This window comes from Bacillus rossius, chromosome 13, assembly GCF_032445375.1.
Source record: "Bacillus rossius redtenbacheri isolate Brsri chromosome 13, Brsri_v3, whole genome shotgun sequence".
NCBI classification, from domain to species: domain Eukaryota; kingdom Metazoa; phylum Arthropoda; class Insecta; order Phasmatodea; family Bacillidae; genus Bacillus; species Bacillus rossius.
The window spans coordinates 14,668,471-14,686,145 of record NC_086340.1 but is presented as its reverse complement, the minus strand read 5'-3'; the positions used below and the strand labels follow the sequence as shown (position 1 = coordinate 14,686,145).

The window sequence follows — 17,675 nt, the reverse complement described above, 5'->3', positions numbered from 1 at the left end:
AAGAGATCTGGCTAAAGTGCGCTCCATTATACCAGGCCACTCTCCCTAAACTCGCTCGAAACACGTGCAAGAGATCTGGCTACAGTGCGCTCCATGCTCTCAGGCACTCTCCCTGAACTCGCTCGAAACACGTGCGAGAGATCTGGCTACAGTGCGCTCCATGATTCTCGGGCACTCTCCCTGAACTCGCTAGAAACACGTGCGAGAGAACTGGCTACAGTGCGCTCCATGATTCTCGGGCACTCTCCCTGAACTCGATCGAAACACGTTCAAGAGATCTGGCTACAGTGCGCTCCACAATTCCCGTCCATCTCCCTGAACTCGCTCGAAACACGTGCGAATGGTCTGGCTACAGTGCGCTCCATGCTTCTTGGGCACTCTCCCTGAACTCGCTCGAAAAACGTGCAAGAGATCTGGCTACAGTGCGCTCCATGCTTCGCGGGCACTCTCCCTGAATCCGCTCGAAACACGTGCAAGAGATCTGGCTACAGTGCGCTCCATGATTCCCGTCCTCTCTCCCCCAACTCGCTCGAAACACGTGCAAGAGATCTGGCTACAGTGCGCTCCAGGATTCCCGTCCACTCTCCCTGAACACGCTCGAAACACGTGCAAGAGATCTGGCTACAGTGCGCTCCATGCTTCTCGGGCACTCTCCCTGAACTCGATCAAAACACGTGCGAGAGATCTGGCTACAGTCCGCTCCATGATTCCAGGCCACTCTCCCTGAACTCGCTCGAAACACGTGCAAGAGATCTGGCTACAGTTCGCTCCATGATTCCCGTCCACTCTCCCTGAACTCGTTCGAAACACGTGCAAGAGATCTGGCTACAGTCCGCTCCATGATTCCCGTCCACTCTCCCTGAACTCGCTCGAAACACGTGCAAGAGATCTGGCTACAGTGCGCTCAATGATTCCCGTCCACTCTCCCTGAACTCGCTCGAAACACGTGCAAGAGATCTGGCTACAGTGCGCTCCATGCTTCTCGGGCACTCTCCCTGAACTCGATCAAAACACGTGCGAGAGATCTGGCTACAGTTCGCTCCATGATTCCCGTCCACTCTCCCTGAACTCGCTCGAAACACGTGCAAGAGATCTGGCTACAGTTCGCTCCATGATTCCCGTCCACTCTCCCTGAACTCGCTCGAAACACGTGCAAGAGATCTGGCTACAGTGCGCTCCATGATTCCCGTCCACTCTCCCTGAACACGCTCGAAACACGTGCGAGAGATCTGGCTACAGTGCGCTCCTTAATTCCCGTCCACTCTCCCTGAACTCGATCAAAACACGTGCAAGAGATCTGGCTACAGTCCGCTCCATGATTCCAGGCCACTCTCCCTGAACTCGCTCGAAACACGTGCAAGAGATCTGGCTACAGTTCGCTCCATGATTCCTGTCCACTCTCCCTGAACTCGTTCGAAACACGTGCAAGAGATCTGGCTAAAGTGCGCTCCATTATTCCAGGCCACTCTCCCTGAACTCGCTCGAAACACGTGCAAGAGATCTGGCTACAGTGCGCTCCATGCTTCTCAGGCACTCTCCCTGAACTCACTCGAAACACGTGCGAGAGATCTGGCTACAGTGCGCTCCTTAATTCCCGTCCACTCTCCCTGAACTCGATCAAAACACGTGCGAGAGATCTGGCTACAGTGCGCTCCATGATTCCAGGCCACTCTCCCTGAACTCGCTCGAAACACGTGCAAGAGATCTGGCTACAGTGCGCTCCATGATTCCCGTCCTCTTTACCCCAACTCGCTCGAAACACGTGCAAGAGATCTGGCTACAGTGCGCTCCATGATTCCCGTCCACTCTCCCTGAACACGCTCGAAACACGTGCAAGAGATCTGGCTACAGTGCGCTCCATGCTTCTCGGGCACTCTCCCTGAACTCGATCAAAACACGTGCGAGAGATCTGGCTACAGTCCGCTCCATGATTCCAGGCCACTCTCCCTGAACTCGCTCGAAACACGTGCAAGAGATCTGGCTACAGTTCGCTCCATGATTCCCGTCCACTCTCCCTGAACTCGCTCGAAACACGTGCAAGAGATCTGGCTACAGTGCGCTCCATGATTCCCGTCCACTCTCCCTGAACACGCTCGAAACACGTGCGAGAGATCTGGCTACAGTGCGCTCCTTAATTCCCGTCCACTCTCCCTGAACTCGTTCGAAACACGTGCAAGAGATCTGGCTAAAGTGCGCTCCATTATTCCAGGCCACTCTCCCTGAACTCGCTCGAAACACGTGCAAGAGATCTGGCAACAGTGCGCTCCATGCTTCTCAGGCACTCTCCCTGAACTCACTCGAAACACGTGCGATAGATCTGGCTACAGTGCGCTCCTTAATTCCCGTCCACTCTCCCTGAACTCGATCAAAACACGTGCGAGAGATCTGGCTACAGTGCGCTCCATGATTCCAGGCCACTCTCCCTGAACTCGCTCGAAACACGTGCAAGAGATCTGGCTACAGTGCGCTCCATTTTTCCCGTCCACTCTCCCTGAACTCGCTCGAAAAACGTGCAAGAGATCTGGCTACAGTGCGCTCCATGCTTCTCGGGCACTCTCCCTGAACCCGCTCGAAACACGTGGAAGAGATTTGGCTACAGTGCGCTCCATTATTCCAGGCCACTCTCCCTGAACTCGCTCGAAACACGTGCAAGAGATCTGGCTACAGTTCGCTCCATGATTCCCGTCCACTCTCCCTGAACTCGTTCGAAACACGTACAAGAGATCTGGCTAAAGTGCGCTCCATTATTCCAGGCCACTCTCCCTGAACTCGCTCGAAACACGTGCAAGAGATCTGGCTACAGTGCGCTCCATGATTCCCGTCCACTCTCCCTGAACTCGTTCGAAACACGTGCAAGAGATCTGGCTACAGTTCGCTCCATGATTCCCGTCCACTCTCCCTGAACTCGTTCGAAACACGTACAAGAGATCTGGCTAAAGTGCGCTCCATTATTCCAGGCCACTCTCCCTGAACTCGCTCGAAACACGTGCAAGAGATCTGGCTACAGAGCGCTCCATGCTTCTCAGGCACTCTCCCTGAACTCGCTCGAAACACGTGCGAGAGATCTGGCTACAGTGCGCTCCTTAATTCACGTCCACTCTCCCTGAACTCGCTCAAAACACGTGCAAGAGATCTGGCTACAGTGCGCTCCATGATTCCCGTCCACTCTCCCTGAACTCGCTCGAAACACGTGCAAGAGATCTGGCTACAGTGCGCTCAATGATTCCCGTCCACTCTCCCTGAACTCGCTCAAAACACGTGCAAGAGATCTGGCTACAGTGCGCTCCATGATTCCCGTCCACTCTCCCTGAACTCGCTCGAAACACGTGCAAGAGATCTGGCTGCAGTGCGCTCAATGATTCCCGTCCACTCTCCCTGAACTCGCTCAAAACACGTGCAAGAGATCTGGCTACAGTGCGCTCCATGCTTCTCGGACACTCTCACTGAACTCACTCGAAACACGTGCAAGAGATCTGGCTACAGTGCGCTCCATGCTTCTCGGGCACTCTCCCTGAACTCGCTCAAAACACGTGCGAGAGATCTGGCTACAGTGCGCTCCATGCTTCTCGGGCACTCTCCCTGAACTCGCTCGAAACACGTGCGAGAAATCTGGCTACAGTGCGCTCCATGATTCCCGTTCTCTCTCACTGAACTCGCTCGAAACACGTGCAAGAGATCTGTCTACAGTGCGCTCCATGATTCCCGTCCACTCTCCTTGAACTCGCTCGAAAAACGTGCAAGATATCTGGCTACAACTCGCTCCATGTATCCCGTCCACTCTCCCTGAACCCGCTCGAAACACGTGCAAGAGATCTGGCTACAGTGCGCTCCATGCTTCTCGGGCACTCTCCCTGAACCCGCTCGAAACACGTGCAAGAGATCTGGCTACAGTGCGCTCCATCTTTCCCGTCCACTCTCCCTGAACTCGCTCGAAAAACGTGCAAGAGATCTGGCTACAGTGCGCTCCATGCTTCTCGGGCACTCTCCCTGAACCCGCTCGAAACACGTGGAAGAGATTTGGCTACAGTGCGCTCCATTATTCCAGGCCACTCTCCCTGAACTCGCTCGAAACACGTGCAAGAGATCTGGCTACAGTTCGCTCCATGATTCCCGTCCACTCTCCCTGAACTCGTTCGAAACACGTACAAGAGATCTGGCTAAAGTGCGCTCCATTATTCCAGGCCACTCTCCCTGAACTCGCTCGAAACACGTGCAAGAGATCTGGCTACAGTTCGCTCCATGATTCCCGTCCACTCTCCCTGAACTCGTTCGAAACACGTACAAGAGATCTGGCTAAAGTGCGCTCCATTATTCCAGGCCACTCTCCCTGAACTCGCTCGAAACACGTGCAAGAGATCTGGCTACAGTGCGCTCCATGCTTCTCAGGCACTCTCCCTGAACTCACTCGAAACACGTGCGAGAGATCTGGCTACAGTGCGCTCCTTAATTCCCGTCCACTCTCCCTGAACTCGATCAAAACACGTGCGAGAGATCTGGCTACAGTGCGCTCCATGATTCCAGGCCACTCTCCCTGAACTCGCTCGAAACACGTGCAAGAGATCTGGCTACAGTGCGCTCCATGATTCCCGTCCTCTCTCCCCCAACTCGCTCGAAACACGTGCAAGAGATCTGGCTACAGTGCGCTCCATGATTCCCGTCCACTCTCCCTGAACACGCTCGAAACACGTGCGAGAGATCTGGCTACAGTGCGCTCCTTAATTCCCGTCCACTCTCCCTGAACTCGAATAAAACACGTGCGAGAGATCTGGCTAGAGTCCGCTCCATGATTCCCGTCCACTCTCCCTGAACTCGTTCGAAACACGTGCAAGAGATCTGGCTACAGTTCGCTCCATGATTCCCGTCCACTCTCCCTGAACTCGTTCGAAACACGTGCAAGAGATCTGGCTAAAGTGCGCTCCATTATTCCAGGCCACTCTCCCTGAACTCGATCAAAACACGTGCGAGAGATCTGGCTACAGTCCGCTCCATGATTCCCGTCCACTCTCCCTGAACTCGCTCGAAACACGTGCAAGAGATCTGGCTACAGTGCGCTCCATGATTCCAGGCCACTCTCCCTGAACTCGTTCGAAACACGTGCAAGAGATCTGGCTACAGTGCGCTCCATGATTCCCGTCCACTCTCCCTGAACTCGTTCGAAACACGTGCAAGAGATCTGGCTAAAGTGCGCTCCATTATTCCAGGCCACTCTCCCTGAACTCGCTCGAAACACGTGCAAGAGATCTGGCTACAGTGCGCTCCATGCTTCTCAGGCACTCTCCCTGAACTCAATTGAAACACGTGCGAGAGATCTGGCTACAGTGCGCTCCTTAATTCCCGTCCACTCTCCCTGAACTCGATCAAAACACGTGCGAGAGATCTGGCTACAGTGCGCTCCATGATTCCAGGCCACTCTCCCTGAACTCGCTCGAAACACGTGCAAGAGATCTGGCTAAAGTGCGCTCCATTATTCCAGGCCACTCTCCCTGAACTCGATCAAAACACGTGCGAGAGATCTGGCTACAGTCCGCTCCATGATTCCCGTCCACTCTCCCTGAACTCGCTCGAAACACGTGCAAGAGATCTGGCTACAGTCCGCTCCATGATTCCAGGCCACTCTCCCTGAACTCGTTCGAAACACGTGCAAGAGATCTGGCTAAAGTGCGCTCCATTATTCCAGGCCACTCTCCCTGAACTCGATCAAAACACGTGCGAGAGATCTGGCTACAGTCCGCTCCATGATTCCCGTCCACTCTCCCTGAACTCGCTCGAAACACGTGCGAGAGATCTGGCTACAGTGCGCTCCTTAATTCCCGTCCACTCTCCCTGAACTCGATCAAAACACGTGCGAGAGATCTGGCTACAGTCCGCTCCATGATTCCCGTCCACTCTCCCTGAACTCGTTCGAAACACGTGCAAGAGATCTGGCTACAGTGCGCTCCATGATTCCCGTCCACTCTCCCTGAACACGCTCGAAACACGTGCGAGAGATCTGGCTACAGTGCGCTCCTTAATTCCCGTCCACTCTCCCTGAACTCGATCAAAACACGTGCGAGAGATCTGGCTACAGTCCGCTCCATGATTCCCGTCCACTCTCCCTGAACTCGTTCGAAACACGTGCAAGAGATCTGGCTACAGTTCGCTCCATGATTCCCGTCCACTCTCCCTGAACTCGTTCGAAACACGTGCAAGAGATCTGGCTAAAGTGCGCTCCATTATTCCAGGCCACTCTCCCTGAACTCGATCAAAACACGTGCGAGAGATCTGGCTACAGTCCGCTCCATGATTCCCGTCCACTCTCCCTGAACTCGCTTGAAACACGTGCAAGAGATCTGGCTACAGTGCGCTCCATGATTCCAGGCCACTCTCCCTGAACTCGCTCGAAACACGTGCAAGAGATCTGGCTACAGTGCGCTCCATGATTCCCGTCCACTCTCCCTGAACTCGTTCGAAACACGTGCAAGAGATCTGGCTAAAGTGCGCTCCATTATTCCAGGCCACTCTCCCTGAACTCGCTCGAAACACGTGCAAGAGATCTGGCTACAGTGCGCTCCATGCTTCTCAGGCACTCTCCCTGAACTCAATTGAAACACGTGCGAGAGATCTGGCTACAGTGCGCTCCTTAATTCCCGTCCACTCTCCCTGAACTCGATCAAAACACGTGCGAGAGATCTGGCTACAGTGCGCTCCATGATTCCAGGCCACTCTCCCTGAACTCGCTCGAAACACGTGCAAGAGATCTGGCTACAGTGCGCTCCATGATTCCCGTCCACTCTCCCTGAACTCGTTCGAAACACGTGCAAGAGATCTGGCTAAAGTGCGCTCCATGATTCCCGTCCACTCTCCCTGAACTCGTTCGAAACACGTGCAAGAGATCTGGCTAAAGTGCGCTCCATGATTCCAGGCCACTCTCCCTGAACTCGTTCGAAACACGTGCGAGAGATCTGGCTACAGTGCGCTCCATGATTCCCGTCCACTCTCCCTGAACTCGTTCGAAACACGTGCAAGAGATCTGGCTAAAGTGCGCTCCATGATTCCAGGCCACTCTCCCTGAACTCGATCAAAACACGTGCGAGAGATCTGGCTACAGTCCGCTCCATGATTCCCGTCCACTCTCCCTGAACTCGTTCGAAACACGTGCAAGAGATCTGGCTACAGTTCGCTCCATGATTCCCGTCCACTCTCCCTGAACTCGTTCGAAACACGTGCAAGAGATCTGGCTAAAGTGCGCTCCATTATTCCAGGCCACTCTCCCTGAACTCGCTCGAAACACGTGCAAGAGATCTGGCTACAGTGCGCTCCATGCTTCTCAGGCACTCTCCCTGAACTCAATTGAAACACGTGCGAGAGATCTGGCTACAGTGCGCTCCTTAATTCCCGTCCACTCTCCCTGAACTCGATCAAAACACGTGCGAGAGATCTGGCTACAGTGCGCTCCATGATTCCAGGCCACTCTCCCTGAACTCGCTCGAAACACGTGCAAGAGATCTGGCTACAGTGCGCTCCATCTTTCCCGTCCACTCTCCCTGAACTCGCTCGAAAAACGTGCAAGAGATCTGGCTACAGTGCGCTCCATGCTTCTCGGGCACTCTCCCTCAACCCGCTCGAAACACGTGGAAGAGATCTGGCTACAGTGCGCTCCATTATTCCAGGCCACTCTCCCTGAACTCGCTCGAAACACGTGCAAGAGATCTGGCTATAGTTCGCTCCATGATTTCCGTCCACTCTCCCTGAACTCGTTCGAAACACGTACAAGAGATCTGGCTAAAGTGCGCTCCATTATTCCAGGCCACTCTCCCTGAACTCGCTCGAAACACGTGCAAGAGATCTGGCTACAGTGCGCTCCATGATTCCCGTCCACTCTCCCTGAACTCGTTCGAAACACGTGCAAGAGATCTGGCTACAGTTCGCTCCATGATTCCCGTCCACTCTCCCTGAACTCGTTCGAAACACGTACAAGAGATCTGGCTAAAGTGCGCTCCATTATTCCAGGCCACTCTCCCTGAACTCGCTCGAAACACGTGCAAGAGATCTGGCTACAGTGCGCTCAATGCTTCTCAGGCACTCTCCCTGAACTCGCTCGAAACACGTGCGAGAGATCTGGCTACAGTGCGCTCCTTAATTCGCGTCCACTCTCCCTGAACTCGCTCAAAACACGTGCAAGAGATCTGGCTACAGTGCGCTCCATGATTCCCGTCCACTCTCCCTGAACTCGCTCGAAACACGTGCAAGAGATCTGGCTACAGTGCGCTCAATGATTCCCGTCCACTCTCCCTGAACTCGCTCAAAACACGTGCAAGAGATCTGGCAACAGTGAGCTCCATGATTCCCGTCCACTCTCCCTGAACTCGCTCGAAACACGTGCAAGAGATCTGGCTACAGTGCACTCAATGATTCCCGTCCACTCTCCCTGAACTCGCTCAAAACACGTGCAAGAGATCTGGCTACAGTGCGCTCCATGCTTCTCGGACACTCTCACTGAACTCACTCGAAACACGTGCAAGAGATCTGGCTACAGTGCGCTCCATGCTTCTCGGGCACTCTCCCTGAACTCGCTCAAAACACGTGCGAGAGATCTGGCTACAGTGCGCTCCATGCTTCTCGGGCACTCTCCCTGAACTCGCTCGAAACACGTGCGAGAAATCTGGCTACAGTGCGCTCCATGATTCCCGTTCTCTCTCACTGAACTCGCTCTAAACACGTGCAAGAGATCTGTCTACAGTGCGCTCCATGATTCCCGTCCACTCTCCTTGAACTCGCTCGAAAAACGTGCAAGATATCTGGCTACAACTCGCTCCATGTATCCCGTCCACTCTCCCTGAACTCGCTCGAAACACGTGCAAGAGTTCTGGCTACAGTGCGCTCCATGCTTCTCGGGCACTCTCCCTGAACCCGCTCGAAACACGTGGAAGAGATCTGGCTACAGTGCGCTCCATGATTCACGTCCACTCTCCCTGAACTCGCTCAAAACACGTGCAAGAAATATGGCTACAGTATGCTCCATGATTCCCATCCACTCTCCCTGAACTCGCTCGAAACACGTTCAAGTGATCTGGGTACAGTGCGCTCCATGATTCCCGTCCACTCTCCTTGAACTCGTTTGAAACACGTGCAAGAGATCTGGCTACAGTGCGCTCCATGATTCACGTCCACTCTACCTAAACTCGCGGAAAACACGTGCAAGGAATATGGCTACAGTGCGCTCCATGATTCCCATCCACTCTCCCTGAACTTGCTCGAAACACGTTCAAGAGATCTGGCTACAGTGCGCTCCATGTATCCCGTCCACTCTCCCTGAACTCGCTCGAAACACGTTCAAGAGATCTGGCTACAGTGCGCTCCATGTATCCCGTCCACTCTCCCTGAACTAGCTGAAACACGTGCAAGAGATCTGGCTACAGTGCGCTCCATGATTCCCGTCCACTCTCTTGAACTCGCTCGAAACACGTGCAAGAGATCTGGCTACAGTGCGGTCCAAGCTTCTCGGGCACTCTCCCTGATCTCGCTCGAAACACATGCGAGAGATCTGGCTACAGTGCGCTCCATGCTTCTCGGGCACTCTCCCTGAACTCGCTCGAAACACGTGCGAATGATCTGGCTACAGTGTGCTCCATGCTTCTTGGGCACTCTCCCTGAATCTGCTCGAAACACGTGCAAGAGATCTTGCTGCAGTGCGCACCATGCTTCTTGGGCACTCTCCCTGAATCCGCTCGAAACACCTGCAAGAGATCTGGCTACAGTGCGCTCCATGATTCCCGTCCTCTCTCCCCGAACACGCTCGAAACACGTGCAAAAGGTCTGGCTACAGTGCGCTCCATGATTCCCGTCCTCTCTCCCCGAACTCGCTCGAAACACGTGCAAGAGATCTGGCTACAGTGCGCTCCATGCTTCTCGGGCACTCTCCCTGAATCCGCTCGAAACACGTGCGAGAGATCTGGCTACAGTGCGCTCCATGATTCCCGTGTACTCTCCCTGAACTCGCTCGAAACACGTGCGAGAGACCTGGCTACAGTGCGCTCCATGCTTCTCGGACACTCTCCCTGAACTCGCTCGAAACACGTGTGAGAGTTCTGGCTACAGTGCGCTCCATGATTCCCGTCCTCTCTCCCCGAACTCGCTCGAAACACGTGCAAGAGATCTGGCTACAGTGCGCTCCATGCTACTCGGGCACTCTCCCTGAATCCGCTCGAAACACGTGCGAGAGATCTGGCTACAGTGCGCTCCATGATTCCCGTGTACTCTCCCTGAACTCGCTCGAAACACGTGCGAGAGACCTAGCTACAGTGCGCTCCATGCTTCTCGGACACTCTCCCTGAACTCGCTCGAAACACGTGCAAGAGATCTGGCTACAGTGCGCTCCATGCTTCTCAGGCACTCTCCCTGAACTCGCTCAAAACACGTGCGAGAGATCTGGCTACAGTGCGCTCCATGCTTCTCGGGCACTCTCCCTGAACTCGCTCGAAACACGTGCGAGAAATCTGGCTACAGTGCGCTCCATGATTCCCGTTCTCTCTCACTGAACTCGCTCGAAACACGTGCAAGAGATCTGTCTACAGTGCGCTCCATGATTCCCGTCCACTCTCCTTGAACTCGCTCGAAAAACGTGCAAGATATCTGGCTACAACTGGCTCCATGTATCCCGTCCATTCTCCCTGAACTCGCTCGAAACACGTGCAAGAGATCTGGCTACAGTGCGCTCCATGCTTCTCGGGCACTCTCCCTGAACCCGCTCGAAACACGTGGAAGTGATCTGGCTACAGTGCGCTCCATGATTCACGTCCACTCTCCCTGAACTCGCTCAAAACACGTGCAAGAAATATGGCTACAGTATGCTCCATGATTCCCATCCACTCTCCCTGAACTCGCTCGAAACACGTTCAAGTGATCTGGGTACAGTGCGCTCCATGATTCCCGTCCACTCTCCTTGAACTCGCTCGAAACACGTGCAAGAGATCTGGCTACAGTGCGCTCCATGATTCACGTCCACTCTACCTGAACTCGCTGAAAACACGTGCAAGGAATATGGCTACAGTGCGCTCCATGATTCCCATCCACTCTCCCTGAACTCGCTCGAAACACGTTCAAGAGATCTGGCTACAGTGCGCTCCATGTATCCTGTCCACTCTCCCTGAACTCGCTCGAAACAAGTTCAAGAGATCTGGCTACAGTGCGCTCCATGTATCCCGTCCACTCTCCCTGAACTCGCTGAAACACGTGCAAGAGATCTGGCTACAGTGCGCTCCATGATTCCCGTCCACTCTCTCTGAACTCGCTCGAAACACGTGCAAGATATCTGGCTACAGTGCGGTCCATGCTTCTCGGGCACTCTCCCTGATCTCGCTCGAAACACATGCGAGAGATCTGGCTACAGTGCGCTCCATGCTTCTCGGGCACTCTCCCTGAACTCGCTCGAAACACGTGCGAATGATCTGGCTACAGTGTGCTCCATGCTTCTTGGGCACTCTCCCTGAATCTGCTCGAAACACGTGCAAGAGATCTTGCTGCAGTGCGCACCATGCTTCTTGGGCACTCTCCCTGAATCCGCTCGAAACACCTGCAAGAGATCTGGCTACAGTGCGCTCCATGATTCCCGTCCTCTCTCCCCGAACTCGCTCGAAACACGTGCAAGAGATCTGGCTACAGTGCGCTCCATGCTTCTCGGGCACTCTCCCTGAATCCGCTCGAAACACATGCGAGAGATCTGGCTACAGTGCGCTCCATGATTCCCGTGTACTCTCCCTGAACTCGCTCGAAACACGTGCGAGAGGTCTGGCTACAGTGAGTTCCATGATTCCCGTCCACCCTCCCTGAACTTGCTCGAAACACGTGCAAGGATATCCGGCAACAGCGCGCCGCATTCCGAGTGCAGGTTCTGACCGGCATCCACGATGGTCTCGTACGAGACCTCCAGCAGCATGCGCAGCTGCGGGTCCATCACGTGCGCTTGCTTCGAATGGACGCCGAAGAACGAGGCGTCGAAGTGCTTGAGGTTCTTCAGCTTGCCGGTCCGCGAGGGCACCCCGCACGAACCTGTGTGCACACCGAAAACGTTCCCGTTGCTGGCGTCGGTCCGTGCATGTGCGCGCATTCTCCGAGGGGAAGCCTTTCATTTCACAGAAGACGAGAGAGCCACACCCGAAGTTCCCTTAAGTTCATGCTGCTCGCTTTCCGTATCTTTAACGTAGCTATCCTAACCAAATCAACCGTCCACAATTTTTTAAAGTATTTATAATGTAGCTAACCTAACCTAATTGACCATTAGTTATAATGAGTTACAATGAACCAAAAAAAACCGAAGATGTACGATCGGGCGTTTGGTTCTCTCGTCTGTGAAAAAAAGGCTTCCCATTCTCCGGATCCACCCCCCCCCCTCCTATACAAGCTATCCGGCACATCCATGTTCGGTCGTGCTGTAAGGGAAGCCTTCATTTAACAGACGAGAGAGCCACACTCGAAGTTCCCCGAAGTTCATGCTCGCTTTCCGTTTCTTTAACGTAGCTATCCTAACCAAATCAACCGTCCACAATGTTTTAAAGTATTTATAATGTAGCTAACCTAACCTAATTGACCATTAGTATCCTTTCATCAACACCGCCATATTTATTTACAACGAACCAAAAAAAACTTCCAGATGCACGATCGGGCGTTTTGGCTCTCTCGTCTGTGAAAAGAATGCTTCCCCGTGCTGCAACGGCTGGCCAGGATTCACCGAAGCCCAGGATTCCGATTGGGTAGGAATCGTACTTGGTGATGGTGCTGCGATCGCTTGGAGCAAGCTCAAAGGGTTCCCTAGCCCGATGCGGAGTCGACGTGGTGAGCGACGACACAGCTCCGGTACTAGCCTGGACAGCTGGCAGAGGTTTGGATAGGACCTCCACCAGACCACTGGTTCACTGGGTGTTTTGAGGGGTCCCAGTGTGATGTGGGAGATCGGGGAAGGCGCCAGCAGTGCTGATACAGTCTTAAGTTGGACCACACCTGTTATTTTAATTTTTGTTCCAATTTTTGGGTACGTAATTTTTTCATTTCAAAATAACTCAACGGGAAACAAATACAAGGAAATTGTGCCCAAAACGAAAAAATAATAAAATCGTAACATCAGAACTTTTGTTGGGGGCTAATTATTATTTTCACGTTATCTTACAGTTTGTAATCACGCCTCTTATTGGCGAATAGTGTTAATGACTTCAGGTGCTGGTGGTGCTGTCTGACCTGCGTGACCTCGGAGGTTCAAAGTTCGCCAGCTCTGTTCAGATAGATTCGCCCCGCGCGACTAAGAGCCCGTCTACAATAGTCCGAACCTATGCGTGGTCCGTGTCCTTATCCGAATGTGAGTGACGTCACATTGTCTCACCGAAAACTTCCCTCTCCACAATTGCGATGTCCTATGTCCGAATGTATTTATTTCTAAAGTTGTCACCAGAGCGCAGTAAATTTGCCAAACCAAATGTTTTTGTTTATTGTTTTGATGCTTTGTAGTTTGAGATTGAACTTATGAAAGTTATGTAAGTTATAAGTGACTTACAACACCTTCAGTAACAAAAACAAACACCACGTTTTCAAACGGGAACTGGAAATTCAAATATCGTGAGTGTTCTGTTCTTTTTCTGTGTCCGAAGTACACAGGTTGGGACAAAAAGTTCAAATTGACGAATGTCTTCGGACCAGGTAGGTTCGGACCTTCCACTTGACGCATGACGTCAGAGGGTCACGTGGACCAATAAGCCACGAGTGTCCTTCGGACACAGTTTAGGACATTGCTATTGTAGACGGGCCTTAACACCATCGACACCCGACGCCGTAGGTCACGTGAACCACGTCCGCATCTGCAGCTTTACCCGGCGTCCAGCGCTGGCCCCCGTCGGTGACGAGGTCGACGCCGGCGAACAGCTGCTCGCCGAACTCCTCCACGTTGCTCGACTCCGGCAGGCGCGCGGACATCCCCGACACGACGACCCCGTCGTGCCCGTCCATGGCGTGGGCTGTCGGGCGGTGCTCTCGGCAGATCTCGGCAGTTCTGGGCGGTTATCGGCGGTTCTCGGCGGCTCTCGGTAGTCCTCGGCGGCTCTCGGCAGTTCTCGGTGGCTCTCGGCAGTTCTCGGCGACTCTCGGCAGTTCTCGGGGGCTCTCGGCAGTTCTCGGCGGCTCTCGGTAGTCCTCGGCGGCTCTCGGCAGTTCTCGGCGCGGGCTGGCCACCTGGACGAACAAACATTCGACAACACTTCCACTATAGGCTGGCTGGCAGCCTGGTTGAGAAACGAGACGAAAGTCGCCCCCGAAACAACCAGTGCCACCAAAAGGAAATGCGGACAGCAATGTTCGAGTGTCCAACCCCCCGCATGGTAGTAGACTCTTTTCTACTCTGTCCAACTCTTCTTCCAGAACCATCCTCCTGTTTCCCCTGACCAACCTGCTTGATATTAATGCATGAAATTTTGCATCCCGCATGTAAGTGCCCCGGGTTTTCCCCTGTGTCTATGCAGGTTTTACCTGGGCCCCAACTTATCTAGTTTTAGTCTAGTATATTCAGTGAGGGGAGTTAGTCATGGCGCCAATCGCTGCAATGGCTGGATAATCCCCCTCTTAGCACATGATGCATGCTACCCCTCCTGCATGGCTTAACCCCTGCATGTTTAGAGCGTATGGGCTTCGGCCTGAGACGCACTTAGTCTCCCTCCCTAACCCGGAATCCTCCCAGACACACTTAGTTTTAGTTAGGTTAGGAAAAAAAACACTTCCACCGGTCTCGGCTGGCTGGGTCTTCAAACAGCGCGCAGAGCTCTGGTTGTTAACGCACCATTTACAAACCTCTCAGCATTTATTAAAATTGTCTGATTGGAATAGCATTTAAGAGCCAGTGCATGTTTCTGTACAATTTTCCTATGTAACGTGTTATTTTTTGGACAGTAAGACCCTTTAAAGACGAGGCGACAAGTTTAATTCTCTAGTCGAACAGGCGGGTGTCAAGGATTGGCGGCCGTGCTGTGATTGGCTGTCAAGGAGGAGGCAGGGCGGAGCAAGATCGAGCGGGTGGGAGACACCATCCGCCCCTCAGATCTCGGAGAGTTGGCCGCTCGGGCAAGTGGTCACCCGGACAAGTGGTCCTTCGAACAAAAGGTGCTCGGACAAGTGGTCATTCGGAGAAGTGGGCACTCGGACAAATGGTATACACCCTAGGGATGTAGCGGACCCCTTCACACGCAGTCAACTTGTCCACTCTGGCGGGTGGCCAATAGGCGCCTGTGTTGCTCAGACTCTCATTCCCACCAGTAGACTCGACACAAGACACACTCCTTGGTTTCAAACTGTTTTTAGGCCACAACAATTTACTGTTGCTGATTTTTTTTTTAATTTCGCTTCTTAAAAGTCAGAAGTTAACAGTGAATGGCTGCCCTGTGAAGTTATCAGCGATTTGTATCAAGACAATTTTCGGGAATAACTACGACTCTAATCATACTGTCAATATACATTCCAAGCTGAATTACCCGGCTAAGCCCGTGCTAAACACACCGTCATATAAGGAACATCACAGCCGAGTTTCAAATCTGTAGGACATCCACTTGAAAAGGCGCCAATCTTCAGCTTGAATCAGTGGGAAGGCAGGTAACCCCTAGGCAACAAGTGACGAACGCACCAAACGATAGCGCGTTACAAATTCAAGGCAACGCTATCTATTGACGAAGTTCTAAACTAAACTATTATTAGCGCCTTTAGTTCACTAGGGGTAGCAGCCGCGAGCTTCACTAAGCGAAGTAAGTTGCCAGACCTTACCGATATGACCTTGTGGCGAACTAAGGATACAAACTCTCTGTTTGTGTGTCTATTACCTACCTCTATGATTTTTCTGTTATGAAACTGAATTAAACACCTTTTCACTCCGTTATGGATGTAGTCTCTGTCACTCTCCGGCCCATAAACTCTTTATATGCAAACAATCATGTCAATCCGTTGCTCCGTTGCTGTGTGAAAGAAGGACAAACAGACACACTTTCACATTTATAATATTATTAGGGATTTCCATCGTGCAACGGGTGGGGCTTTATTGAAATGCGTGTCAGTATTTATTTTTCGAAAGATGGTTAAACATGTGCAATGTTATTATTTTATTATTTTTTTTAAAGTTGTTTTTTTTTTTAAAGTTCACAGGCTTTCGCAGCCTTTGTCTGGAGTTGCTTGATTTCTAGGTTGTATCCATGCGAAGATATCACCGACGTTTAGGTCTACGTTGATGTCACCATCATCAGGGAGAAGTTATCTACTGATGATGGCGACTGCAACGTCGACCGAAACGTCGGTGATATCTTCGCTGACGACGCGGCTACAACCCCGAAGTCAAGAAACTCCTATTTTAAGGTGTTGTTTACGAAATTTATCTGTGAAGTCATTAAAGTGTGTGATTTTCACAATTGAATGTTAAGTTTTAACTAAACAAATTTCTGTCTCAGATATAGATATTTAAAAAAAAAACCTGCTAACATTTATGGCCGTCGTTTTTGATGTTTATGAAACAGCAAAAAAATATTTTGTAAAATAATATACAATCGTTTATTTTTGGTTGTCGCCCGAGTATAACCTGTATGTTTACAATAACGCTATATATTATCGTCGCATCGGCACCTTCGCAGCGTGCTGTCGCGATATTACGATTCCAGGATTAATCGATTAAAAAAAATATTATTATCGCATAGATTTAAACCAATATAGATAGCATCTTGTTGATATCCTAATTAATTTGTCTGATCCCTAAATTATGTCTATCGGCATCCCTAATTATCTGGACCAGTGTGGTTTATTTACTTCTAATATTCATAAGGACTATACAATCCTATCTCATTAATACTGTTACGAACGCAGACAGGACCGCGACTCGCGCCAGGTTCGTAGCTGGCTGGCGGCCCCGCACGGCCACTGACGTCACGCGCCGTCCACTGACGTAAGGCATGCCACGCGTGCCTGGCCGGATTACAAGGGTCCTCGCTACCCCTCTCTCCTCTCCATACCCCTCCCATCGTCCCACCTCGGGCTATTGTCACCTTTTAGCGGCCTGGGGAACCCGGGCTTACGGAAGCCACCACGCAGAGCGGCTTGAACAAACGCCGCCTTTCTCGATGTTTCGGGTCGGCCCGGGACGACGCGACTCGTCGCGGCCGCTCTCGTCGGTTCGAGAAGGGCGCCCCAGGTACTTAAGCAGCGACGCCGTCCCGCGACGAGTTCGGCGACAGTTCCGCGAGTTCCGAGAGTTCGGAGAGTTCCGCGAGTGAAGGGAAGTGCGACCTCGGCGAATAGAGTGGCGCGACGCGGAGCAACGGGACAGAGAGAGTGCGACTGAGTGGCGCGAGACTGTGTGTGTGGACAGGCGCGAGGTGAGGGGCGAACCACTGTCGAGCCTAGCTCAACGAGTGTGGAATTTTGACGGACATTGAGTGACTTGAGAATAAACAATTTTTAAGTGCCAGAGACTGGTAATCGGCCGTTTTTTTTAAGTACAATTATTTATTAGTAATGTAATATTAGGAATTAATAAAACTGTAATAAAACTTAATTGAGCTAACCCTTACGAGCCCAGTTATCCTCACATAGGTCGTAAAAATATATACATGTGAAAGTTTGGATTATTGTTAGTCATTCGCAACTTCGATATTAAATACATTATTACTTTTTGAATAGAAGTTTACTAT

At 52.2% G+C, this 17,675-nt stretch overlaps 1 protein-coding gene across 1 annotated transcript in view; it reads right to left on the bottom strand.

Annotated features, from left to right (window-relative positions):
- The window catches only part of LOC134538264 (fatty acid synthase-like), a 104,476-nt gene that overhangs the window by 82,278 nt on the left and 4,523 nt on the right, over window positions 1-17,675 (bottom strand). Inside the window, exons 2-3 of the mRNA XM_063379415.1 lie at window positions 13,836-14,193; window positions 11,875-12,027 (exon numbers count right to left, since the gene is read on the bottom strand). Coding sequence (XP_063235485.1) covers window positions 11,875-12,027; window positions 13,836-13,971 — 289 coding nt within the window. The 5' untranslated portion in view covers window positions 13,972-14,193. The remainder of the gene's footprint in view (window positions 1-11,874; window positions 12,028-13,835; window positions 14,194-17,675) is intronic.